At 41.9% G+C, this 12,902-nt stretch overlaps 1 protein-coding gene across 1 annotated transcript in view; it reads right to left on the bottom strand.

The window, feature by feature from the left end:
- Window positions 1–9,803: 9,803 nt before the first annotated feature.
- The window catches only part of GABRA2 (gamma-aminobutyric acid type A receptor subunit alpha2), a 106,497-nt gene continuing 103,398 nt past the window's right edge, over window positions 9,804–12,902 (bottom strand). The window contains exon 10 of the mRNA XM_056855156.1: window positions 9,804–10,729. Coding sequence (XP_056711134.1) covers window positions 10,421–10,729 — 309 coding nt within the window. The 3' untranslated portion in view covers window positions 9,804–10,420. The remainder of the gene's footprint in view (window positions 10,730–12,902) is intronic.

Below are 12,902 nucleotides of genomic sequence, written 5' to 3'. Positions count from 1 at the left end.
TCAGAGGTTGCCTCACTCTCCTCCTGTGTTTCCGCACATTTTGCTCGCATTTCCAGGGACCTGTTTTATCTTGAATTTGAAAATGCAAGGAGAGAGCAAGGCCCCTCTACTCTACTTTCATTGGAGGGGTGACCATGAGGGAAACACCCATGCATAAAAGGTCTAAGCCATGAAACTGGGCATGACTGTAATCAGCAGGAAAATCCCCATCAACTTTCTTGTACTCATCTAAAAACTTTTTGCCACATTACATTTTATTATGGCACAATACTGCTTCCGTCAATCACGATTGGCTAGAAGTCAAAGAGAAAGAGTTAATACACTTGGCTGTCATTAAGAATGAGAATGAAAGGGGTATGTGGAGGATCCAGAGACAAAGTTCATACAAGCGGTAGGACAGTGGACCCCACTGGAACAGGATCTTAAGGGCAAACACCAACTGTGCCACCAGCTGCGAACACCAATATTACGGGTCTCAGGTTGAGTAGCTGGTAATGCAAACTCAAGGCATATGAACGTTCAGACTCTAAAAGCAAACCATACCAAGCTTTAAACACATTTAGTACGTCCAGTTCCTAAAACAGTGGTTGTAGTCCCAAGGAAGATGAACCTCTGGGGTGTTTCGTGGATGCACAGACATCTGTTTACGCATCATCAATTGATGGCTTGTTATGTTTAAATGAGCCATTGCAGAGTTGACTCTCCAAGCTAAATTTTCATATCAGCAATTGTCATGTCAAACGTCATGCTTTTCCCAAGTGCCTTTTATATATTACGGGACCATGATTGGGGAATCTTGTCCATTAGGATGCTGATGCCAGAGGAAAGATTCACACACCCGTGAACTTTACAGGGCCATGTGATAAACCCATGGAGAAGTGTCCTCCACAGAGTTCATGTAGTCTTTAAAGGGCACTTCTACGAATCAGCAAGTGCAAAGAGATCCATACATAGAGGCGTGCTCTGGGTTTCAGCGAAATCAACAATAATTGTATCTAGGGCCTTTTATGCAGGGACGTTTCCTTGTGGACACCCCTGCCGAGTGCCGAGTGCTGGAATTTTTAAAAGAAATATCCCATGTAGTTCTTTTTAAAGATTTCTTTTTAAAGAAAATATGATTTTAGCATTCATACATACATGCTACCACCCACGACAATCCCTAACACAAGAGTGTCTAAATTGCAACCTATTTACCATTTTCAATAGTAGTTTCCCATGTGGTATAGGGATTTCTAACTCTGTCAACCCAAATAAAATCCTGTCAGTGTGCATTATCTAAAACCACAATGAAAAGAATTAGAATGGGGTTCTTAAAAATCTAATATAAGATCATTTTCTTAGGCTTCAGAGTCAATAATCAGACATAAGGAAAAATAGGACAAAGGGACAGAAATGATATTTAAAGCAACCTGGAACATTATTAACTGCAAATTAATAAGTGTCCCAATGGAAGACATGCTGGCCATATCCACACCTACAGTGGTGAAATTCCATTTATTTTAACAGGATTACTCTGAAGTAAATGTGTTATGGTTTGCAGCTATTATAAGGCTTCTGAGAGAGTTCTCTGTAATTTTTCCCCAGTAACCTGCTTCCTTTATTTAAGAAGTCCAGTTAATAGCAGCTTCTCTCGAATACATTCTTAAGTAAACTTCTGGCATCTCATTTTACCTTTTGCAAGACTAACTTATGTATTCAGAAGGTCTCCTACTTGTAAAGCACTACGTACTTCTGGGAGCTGTTGTAAAATCTGTAATTTTGCATTCAAATTCAGGTTTAAAAAGCATCCTCAACCTCCTTACACAAGCCACATTCCTTAATTCTCCCAGTTCAGAATTATGTCAATAAGGTATTTCCATCTTCAGTGCTTTAAAGAGTATAACTCTGAACTACTCTGCTTCATGCAGAGTTGTCTTTTACAGACAGTGTCCTGATGATAGGCCAATTCACACATTACACAGTAACAAACCTGGAACTACCAAGTGTACACTCAACAAGGCACTGCAACCAGTCCTGACTCCTAAATGTTTCCTATTTACATTTTTAGGTGTACACGTAAAATATTAGGTGAACGCCTTAAAAAATGTAATGCACAAAGAGGCCCTGAGACTGTTTGACTGGGTTTTTTTTTCTTCAAAATTAGTTGTAACTTCTGCAGCCTTTGCATCAGAAACTGTACCTTTCAAACATTTCCCTGCCATACGGCTATTTAAGAAGCAGGCATCCCCTTTGGATCAGGAACTGATCATGTTGATTAAAGTTTGCACTGACTGCAATTTCAGTTGCATATATATAACAAAACTGCATTCCATACAATTATTCACAAGTGCTTGATGCTGACTTGTGCCAAGTCAGACTATCCAGCTCAGCACTGTCTACTTTGGATGGAAAGCCTTTCCCAACATTCTCCATGTTCCCTGAGATCCTTCAACTGGAGATACCTGGGACTGAACTAGGGTTGCCAACCTCCCGGTACTAGCTGGAGACCTCCTGCTATTACAATTGATTTCCAGCCGATAGAGATCAGTTCACCTGGAGAAAATGACCGCTTTGGCAATTTAAGTCTCTCCCCTCCCCAAACCCCGCCCTCCTCAGGTTCCAACTCAAAAACTGCCCCCCCCCAGTGTCGAAGAGGGACCTGGCAACCGTAGACTGAACCTGGGATCTTCCACATACAAAGCATACATTGTAGTACTGAGTCATGGCCCTTTCCAGTAGCTGCTATACTATACAACTACAGTTAATGAAATCCATTCAAAGCTCCCCTTGACTTACATGATGCAGCAATACTATTCCCAAAAGTCACAGTTCATCACAAGCAAACTTTATAAAGTGCAATTGCCATTCTATCGTCATAGAAAGTGCTACGCTCTCCCATGTGCATAACAGCATCACAAATCCACTGAGTAGCTTTAAATAAAGTAATGTTTACACTGTGGGGCTCTCTGGACATATCAGGCGACCTGAGGGAAGTTAAAAGCATTCTTGCCAAATCTGAAATGTCTTTTCCTAACATTTCAGCTAAGTATCCAGTTTGGGGAAAATGTGGAGCAGGTTAAGCAGAAAATGCTTAACAGAAAATAAGCCAAATTTGCGGCAGCTAGGACATTTTCACTTTTACTTTTTCAGTTACCAGTGGAAGCAATATCCGATTCCGATTTTTGTCAGTAAAAATGAACTATTGTCATCTGCACCATATATGACATTAGGAAAATAAATAATGTGCCATTAAGAATCCTCAACGGTAATATATCCTTAATTAACAAAATGCACACTTTCTTCTCATCTTAAATAATTAGATTTTCAAAAACTCATTCCATATGTATATAAATAAGAATTGTCATTCTGTGCTATGATATAAAATCTACTGAACATCTCAAGCAGACTTTCAGTAATCCACCTGGATTTTGGTTCCCCTCAGGCAGAGCAATCCTAATGGGGCTCCCAAAGGGGACAGGAGCAGGTGTGACCCCTGCGCTGGCATTAGTGCCACTTGTGCCGGCTAAATTGGCACTAAACTGGCTCAGGGCCACTAACGGTGGCTCTGGGAAGCAGCGCACATGAACACATGAAGCTGCCTTATACTGAATCAGACCATCAAGGTCCATCAAAGTCAGTATTGTCTACTCAGACCGGCAGCGGCTCTCCAGGGTCTCAGGTAGTGGTCTTTCAACATCACCTACTCACCTAGTCCCTTTAACTGGAGATGCTGGGGATTGAACCTGGGACCTTCTGCATGCCAAGCAGATGTTCTACCACTGAGCCACAGCCTTTCCCAGGCACCAGCGCAGCCTCGGCAGCAGCATTTTCCCGGCCTGAGGCCTCATGCTGGCATCAAAAGGGGCATTCCTCGGAACACTCCTTTTTGCAGGGGCCAAGCCCGTGGAACTCAACGGAGAGTTTCATGGGGTTTTCTTGAAAAAGGCATTTTCGGCTTGCTGTGCTTGTCAGCAAGCCGCTCAGAAGGCAGCACAACTGCGCCTTCTTAACCACCACCACCCTTAGGATTGGGCAGTAATTCTTCCCCCTGATGTTCCCTGATTTTACTCTTTATTCAGTCCCACATTTCCCCTTCTCCCTTCATGCTCTGATCCTATGTTCACTTACGCTTATTTCCAGCAAGGGCATTACATGTGCAGAAGCAAGCATCCACATTTGGTATGTCCCTTGGGATGTGGTCTTAAACATGCAAAGCAGTATTGCATGAAAAGAAAAAATCTTTACTCAGCACCTGGTCCAAGTATCCACTGAATATTGAAAATCACAATATTGGATGGCTAATAAACCTATTACCTGCAGGCTCTGACAATGCCACCCTAAGCGGAGTTACAGCTTTCTAAGTCCATTGACTTCAATGGGCTTAGAAGGGTGTAACTCTGCTTAGGATGCCACATTTCCCACTATAGCATGCAACACACAACCAGAAAGGTATTCTTAATGCCTTTCTGGGATGCCTAATGGCCTTAATCCAAACATGATTTTTGTGTAATATACAAAGGGTATGGCCCATAACTCTTTTAGCGCTGCTCTGATATGATACCTTCTTTCCAGTGGCTATTCATTTTCCTCCAGTCAACTACTTAACTTGATTTACACTCTGCCTTTCTCCCCATTGGGGATCCAAAGCAGCTTACATCGTTCTTCTCTCCTCAATTTTATCCTCATAAGAGCCCTGCGAGGTAGGTTAAGCAGAGAGAGACTGACTTGAGGTCATCCAGTGAGCTTCCATAGTAGAGTGGGCAGCTGAACTCGGGCTGAAACTGGATAAGTGGGTTTTTTTTTCTCCTGTGGAGGTATGTTTGCCATTTGCCTGCCCACAGCAGCTAAACCTCTGCCCTTGAGAAACTGAGGAGTGGGAGAGAGAGAAAAAAATGGCCTCCATATTGATGCTCTAGGAATTTCCCCATGTCTCCATGGTATTTACAATAGAATCTGTGGAAATTTCTAGAGCATCATCCAGAAGTGACATCACATCATCACCAACCTCCTTAGATCTCTCCTATTTTCTGCCTGCAGCTTTTGTCACACAGTAATGAGTGTCAAAGGAGAAGCACAAGGAAAACAAATCAGCTATGGACCATCATAAATTCAGCTTGGCCATATCCATACACCCCCTAAAACTACCATTTAATATATATTTTGTATCCACAATATGCTATACAACTGCCAACAATATCAGTGCAACCATCTGCTAAGAGTAATATGAAGCCAGGAAAGAGTGGGTTATAAATCTAATAAAATAATAATAATCCATTATAACACAATTGAGGTTCATGGGCAGCAGCCCAGAATGGATTTCTTACATCGTGTGGGGCACAGCTATAGCTTGGAAGGTAAAGCCACCCTTATCTTGTTGCAGCTACCCATGTCTTTAGGATCAGGGTATTATTATATAGCTTTGAGGCAAGTATTTTTCTTTGAGGTATGCTTTTTCCAAAAACAATCACCACACATTTGTTTATTTAGGAATGGAGTGACTATAATGAAAGGCAGGATACATCCTTTCCCCATGAATGTACTGATAGAAAGGTTTACTATTGTACACGTAAACAGTAGCATTTGTGATGTAAGTGCGCGTGATGTACATGTGCACCCTGCTCTATCCATGATTACTAAGTTCCCTGTGATCAAAAGGGTATAACTACTAGATAACCCTGCATCAGATTGTCATTTAAGTGTTACACAAGTGTAAGTGTAATACTTGGTTATTTGTAAGTAATGACTTTGGCTTGTGTTTGTTCCCAAAGCTCCTGATCATTTCTGTTGGGCCAGGATTAGATCCTTTGTGCAAGAAGAGTTTACAAAACACTGCGATCCACATGCAGGAATTACATTATGACATTACACTAATCCAAAGGAACAACAGAAGCTTGATTGGTGCAAGTTATCTCTTCTTTATCAGGACAGTGTCCGCAAGATCATGTGTCCTATACTGCATAACCAAATATAGTTACAGTTCTCACGACACCTCATCTTCCATGCCCATTTCTAGAAACAAAATTCTGATTTATGTTGGTTCAAGGAGAATGGTAGCAACTGTCTGCCTAGATCACATAAAAGCTCTGAGGAAACACAGCCCATTCCTGGGGGAGGGGGGAACCGCGGCGGCCAGACAGTGCAGCTGAGAAGCCTTCTCAGAGGCTTCCCAGCCACTGCGGAGGAGAAAAGCAGGGGAAAGCAGGCCTGCGCCACCAAAAAAAAGGTGGTGCAGGACCATCGGTGTCCTGAAAGTTGTTCCCGGGGTGAACGAGATTTGGAAGCTGTCTAAAAGCTGAGAACACCCTGGGAACGCCTCCTGGGATGCTGGTGCGGGGACCTGCTCTGGGAAAACACCTGTGGGGGGGCGCACTGGCATCTGAGGGCCACACTGTAGCCACAGTCCCGCGGGGTTGGCTGCAGAGGCCCTTGGACGCTGGTGCGGCCTCTCGCTGGCGTTTTCCCGGTGCAAGTCCCCGCACCGGCATCCCAGGAGGCATTCCCAGGGTGTTAAGTGGTCCCATACCGGCGTCCATGCCAGTTTTCACGGCACAAGTGGCATGGATGCCAGCATATGGGTCACGTCGCCTCCTAAAGCAATTTGACCCCCAGCCTCAGGAATGGGCTGTCAGACTAGGATGCAGCCAACTCAGTGGAAGGCACTGATGGATGCAGATTTTTCCCACATTCCCCTTCCCCTAGCAGTTCCATTAGACTCCTGAAATATTATTCCTAGAGCAACAGAATCTGTATAGGCAAACAACTGTGAGGAGGGAGAATGGGGCCAAATGGCCACTTTCCCCTCTCCTGACAGGGCCTTCTGCTACTGGTTGGATGATCTAAGCCCGACAATATAAAATACTGTCCTCCTCTTTATTTAATATTTTGCAGAGCTAAGAGCTGTCAGCTCCCATGGAACTTTTGCACAGCAGTCTGTGCTAAAGAGCCATACGCTCCAGCTTAGCAGCCCGCAGCCCGCTCCAAGTAGTATTTAAGTGTTACATTCCCAGGAGATCTCTTAGTCCACTGTTTGTCTCTGACTCTCAGGCCTATTATGAACTAGCCTATTATCACATTATTTGCACATATCTCCCTAACCACCTGATACGTCTTGGGATAGTGTGACGGTCTTTAAAAAGTTTACCTAGGGAGAAACTGTGTCATCCCCAAATGTGCTACATCCCTAGTTAATTCAGTTTTCTTGCTATAAGGAGCGGCTGGGGTGCCCCTTCATCCAAGACTAATACCAGGTTGAGAATGTAACACTTAAAAAGGATAAAACCCTGCCAGTGATATGGGCCCTGTGTAAAAATTACTTTTGGTCAGAGCCCTTTGTCAAAAAAGGAAAGATAAGACTGAAGAAAACTTTCTACATTATCAGTATTTACAAATGCTTTACAAATGTACATATTTATAGTATTTATTTGTACCTGGACAGTGTAGCATTAAAGGGTAAATTTTTAATTTACAAGTAAAACATTTTAGATGTGTTTATCTATTCTCTTTTTATTGCTCACCTTCCATCTTTATACAGCTTTATCACACTATTGCACACATTTCTGTATTACACAGAAGATCTACATTTATATATAAATAGGTATGAAAATAAGGATTTTCTGTACTTATGTTTCAAATAAAGTGCTCATTTTTCAATTATCCTTGATGAAAATGGGTGGAATTTATTTGAGGGGTGGGGGTCAAAGGAATACACCAAGGGGAATAGTAATGGATCAAATCCTTTCAACCTTTTCCCATTGTAGGAAATACCCTATTTGGTTTAATATCAGAAGGGCTGTCTCCTAATCAATAATTTGTGACCTTGCTGTCAATATTTCTCATGCAAAGCAAAACCCAGAAATCACACTGGATAAAAACGAAGGGAATACACAAAAATTAAAACAGCAAATGAAAAATATTGTTTGGTTGTTGTGCATGGCGTTTTGTTTCCATGTCTTAAAGTAATTTTAAAATTTGTTTTAGAAATATTTATACAGTGTTGTTAAACTTTTGCAATATCTAGTTTATGCACTATACTCAAGTACTGTACAAAACTGCAATAAATGACACTATACGACTACATCGGTTTCTACTATAAAAACACCATTGTAAAGGTGTTATCTGTTGTTTTTAAAAAGGTCAACTAATAACTGCTAATATGTATGTGAATCAAAATACTTTTGATTGGCCAAGTACATTATTAAAATACAGTATACAATGTTGGTGATATGATTTACAGGGCCTTTAGGGGCATAAGGAACATTTGCAAAGGTTCCAGGAGAGACAGTTAATCAATCAGTATTAAATGTCATACAAAAAAATTTCAAAGAGCAGCTCCATTTTTTTGTTTCCATTTGTTTTAAGTACCGATGATGCACTGAAGTTTAGTTTTTAAAAAATAACCTTCGCCTCTTAGCAAAAATCATTTCTAATATATAAAGTTGTTGTAAATTTATGCCAGCAAAATGTAAAATTGCAATTTACAAAAGCAGCAATAATAATTCAATGCATGAGGATACCCTCATGAAAGTAAAATAAAAAAAACACTGTTTCCAGTGGCCTCTATGGACATATACATGGTGTGAAGGAAGCCTTTTCTTTAAATTTAAGGCAGATTTCTCTGAAACTGTAAATTGGAAAACGTGAATTAGGAATTCTTATATTTCCAATATACTGAATTCTGAATAATATCTGAATGTTTGTTCCAACACTTCCTTGTTAAAAGGGTTTACAAAATGGGTATATATTGAAAACTGGCTTATGAATGGTGTCATTTGTTTTGAGATTAGCCCATAACCACACAATCAAGCATCTGGAATGCGGCTCTCTGTAGGACTCTGAGAAGCAAATTGTCCACATGAGCCATTCATTACAACATAGCATTTAATACAACATCACCCCAGATCGGAAAGTTACATTTTCTTAATCAGTTCTAGTGAACTTATTCATCCTTTGAATGACCTGCATGTATGAATGACCCATCACGAGTATAATAGCACAGAATGAAAGTTCCTCTCATCGCCTCAAAAAGCAATACTTTTCAGTGGATCAGTTAGCAGATTCCGCTGCAAGTTATCCAGTGCACAGTAATCAAGTATAGAGATGTACATGCATGCATAAGCCAGTCCTGAGATGGCGTACTTGAAAAATTCAAAATTTATAATACTTGAAGAGGAGGGTATTCTTACGGCATATCAACGAATTAAAGACACTGACTTTGCTCTTGCTGTTTACATCCCTGATCCTGAACGGCCATCTGGACGTAAATTCTGATTTTATGCCATTGCCATGAGACCTCCTACCTAGACCTCTGTCCTACTTCTCAGACAAACACCACTGTCTGCTTGCACCTGTCTGAACAAACAGCCCGTAGAATGCCACATGGGAGGTTTTGCACTAGGCTGTCAGTGGAAAACACCGAGTAAATGAGATACAATATCGTTGTTATTGATCAACCCAGCTTCTCTTCAAATAATTTGTAATTATTTTTGGCAAATCCAAATCAGGGATTTTATATAGGTAGAATAATGATGGGGAGGGGGAGTTGGAATTTTTTGGGAATCAATATCAGCAATCAAGAGTGGTAGCGGTTGTGTGCTGTTTACTTTGGTGCAGCACAGCTATTTTGTACAGACAGTGTTGATTGTCACTGCAGTATGGCAGCCTTCATTCAGACAATGCCTGGCTTCCTTCATCTCCCACACCCGCCAGCATTGTGCAAGTACTTTGCATGACACTCGTACAATGAACCAAAGAAGAAGGCTCTTAGTAGAGCAACAGTTGGTGGCTCCGCTGCACTGGCAACTGGACTAACATTGACGTAAGTTTTCTTGTTGTGGCAGGAGGACCCGCAAGCACCGGCCACTCTACTGATTGGCAAAGCTCAACTCAAAAGTAAGGAAAAAGCTAACCTGTGACATTCCAAAAGCTCTTAAATGTAACTAGCACTCGTAATGATTGCGAATAAGAGAATACTTGCGTTCACCACACATCTATAATATTTACATGGGCACTGCTACCGTAAGAAATTATTAAGATTATTTTGTTAAAAAAATCCCTCTCTTTTAAATGATAGCTTCTTTGCATTAAAGTAGAATCAGTCATTTTATAGAAAAATATCTTAAACTTTAAATTAAAAAAATAGTGTTATTAAATAGTCATGTAGGACCATATATGGTTGTATGGATATAATTCAGCATACTCTAATCCCACTTTAGGAGGAGAACTCACATGGACAGGAGAGCAGACTATATTTGCCATGGGTACTATCTGTTTACAGATCCCAGGAATAAACTCTGCGTACCTCGTTTGGGAGATACACGGACATAGTACCTATATACAATCTGTACATATTGGTTCACTGATTAGCAGTTATTAGTCGTGCTATACAAAGGAAAACAAATCTGATTATAATGATGCTATACACCCTCGGCAGAAAATTAAGGTCTTATTGCGCTGGTTCAAACCCGTGTAAGACAGGCTCCCTGTTGAGATATGTAGCCCAGTACACTAAGTTGAAACTACCAAATAAAACTGGAAAGACTATTCTTGACATCCTGTCGATTTTACTAACGCTGTTGAAGGTTTTCTTTGCTTCCTGCGGCTTGGCTTCTGGCTTTGCCTTGTTTGGCTCCGAAGTGGTAGCACTTTTGGAAATTGTCGGGAGAACCGAGTCCTTGGTGATATTTGGTGCATAATTGGCCACTGCAACTGCATAGGCATTGTTTTTCTTAAGGACAGATGCTTTTTCTTTTTTCTGTTAAAAGATGGTAAGAGGTTAAAAGAAATCAGCTTTATGTACATATCAGGATATCTTTGACAAATAAGACGTGTGTAATGAACTAGGATTACTACACCAAAGTAGTACGATTGGTTCAATAAGTGACATAGTTCAAAAGCACTTCAGGTGCCACTGAGTGAATTTGTCAAATGAGAGAGGATAATTTTTTCAAGAGAGTTGTTATTATTATTATTTATTAGATTTTTATGCCACCCTTTCCCGACCAGTTGAAAGAGGTGTGATAGAAACATTGGATTGGATTCCATGGCTGTGTTCCCCTAAGGTGGCACATACTTTTCTCTGCTGCAGGATGCCTTCTCCTAGTGCAAAAGGCTAGCAGAAGAGCCTCTTGCATCAGGGGAAGGCACCTTGCTTTGGAGTAAAAGGAAGCCGCAACTGTCTGCAGAACAGATCCATGGGATCCAACCCATTACTTGCCCATGGTTGATTGAATAGCGACAAAAGAACTGCGTGTATACCATCGAACTAATGTGTTTTTCATACAACCTTCAATTTAATTTACAATAATGGACTGGACCCAGCCAGCATTTTCATTCAATGTTGCCCAATAGGGGTGTGCAAGAATTTTTTTGGGTATTTTTGGGGTTCGGGTTTATCAAACCTGGAAATTTTAGAAAAATCTGGAAAACCCAATTTGGGGGGGAAATTTTAGGTTAATAAACCCAAACCTGAATAATACCAGATCCGAAAAATGGGATCGTTCAGATCTGTGCCACCCCTTTCTCCAGATCCCAGAGAAGGCTGGGGGCATGGATCTGAAAGAAATCCAAGCCCCTTCCCTTCTCTGTAGTCCTGAGAAGGCAAGTGGCGTGGATTTGAAAGAGGTCTGACCCGGCAAGTAGCATGGATGGAAAAGAAGGGGCGTTCCGATCCCTGCTGCCAGCGCACTCCTGGAGGCAGCGGGGATACGAATGCCCTTGCCTTCCTATCCACACTGCTTGCCTGGTCGAGCAGTGCAGATTTGGCTCAGATTCATGTCGCTACCCTTCTCAGGACACGGGAGAAGGCGGGTGACTTGGATGTGAGGAAGCCAGAAGGTAAGTAAGGGAGAGGGGAAATGGCGGTGGGGCCAAAGTGGCTTGAATAATGCCGAATAAATTCAGCTTTATTTGGGTCTGCTTTTTCAGCTCCCATTTATTGTCGCCAATTTTTTGCCGGTAACACCTCCTCCCCCCAAAATACCAAAAAGGTATTTTTGGGGGTGGTGGTGGTAAAATTTGGCATATCGATATGCTCACCCCTACTGCCCAACCCCCCTACTGAATACAACTGCTATCCCATATGACCCTTGCGGGTTTCCACTTGTACAGTCTTACAGCCCATTCCTGAGATTCGGCACGAATCTCTTTAGGAGGCGGTGTGACCTCCCTGCCAGCGTAAGTGTGTGTAATCACATGATTACACGTACTTACACTTTCGAGGAGGGCAGTTCTGCCGGTGCCCAAGTGCCGCGGAGCTGAACCGCAGAGGCCATGGCATACAATGGCAGCACCGGCACGGGGGGGGGGGGCGTTCCTGGGGCGGAGCGGGGGGAGGAGCTGCCAGTTAGGCGGCTTCCTGTCCCCATTCGTGCCAGAACACCGGCGCCGGGAACAGCGTTCTCTATGGGGCAAAAGGCCCCGTTTAAACAAACAAAAAAAGCCATGAGACGGCTTTTTTTTGGTTTCACAGCATAAGCGTATGCTGTCAGCTCAGGAATGGGCTGTTTATCTAGTCACATGTGAAACATCTCTTAATTCAAGTATATTTTCATTTATGATCCAATGAAAAGTGCAAGCAAATGTTGCAACTGGATTGCTTGTAAGAAAATACCAGACTGGACAGAATACATATTACATTTTTGCTTTGCTGCGTTTCAGAATTCAATAGTGCCTAGAAATGGAAAAAAATAGCATGCCTGGGTGATCTTATTAACAGATTACGCAGATACATGTTATTTTTGTTCCATGGCATAGTGAAGAGATAGAGGGAGAAAGAATGTGGAAGGTTAGCAATAGCCATGTGGACTGCAGGAGTGGATGACACAGCAGTCAAGGGGTCTACAGCTTCTGACTTCAGTGAAATGAGAACAATACATGTTCCATAAACAAATGAAAAACCTGGTATCAGGAGAGTACAAATTTTAATA

The sequence above is a fragment of the Euleptes europaea genome, chromosome 9 (assembly GCF_029931775.1).
Source record: "Euleptes europaea isolate rEulEur1 chromosome 9, rEulEur1.hap1, whole genome shotgun sequence".
In the NCBI taxonomy this organism is placed as follows: domain Eukaryota; kingdom Metazoa; phylum Chordata; class Lepidosauria; order Squamata; family Sphaerodactylidae; genus Euleptes; species Euleptes europaea.
This window is presented reverse-complemented; position numbering and strand designations above follow the sequence as displayed.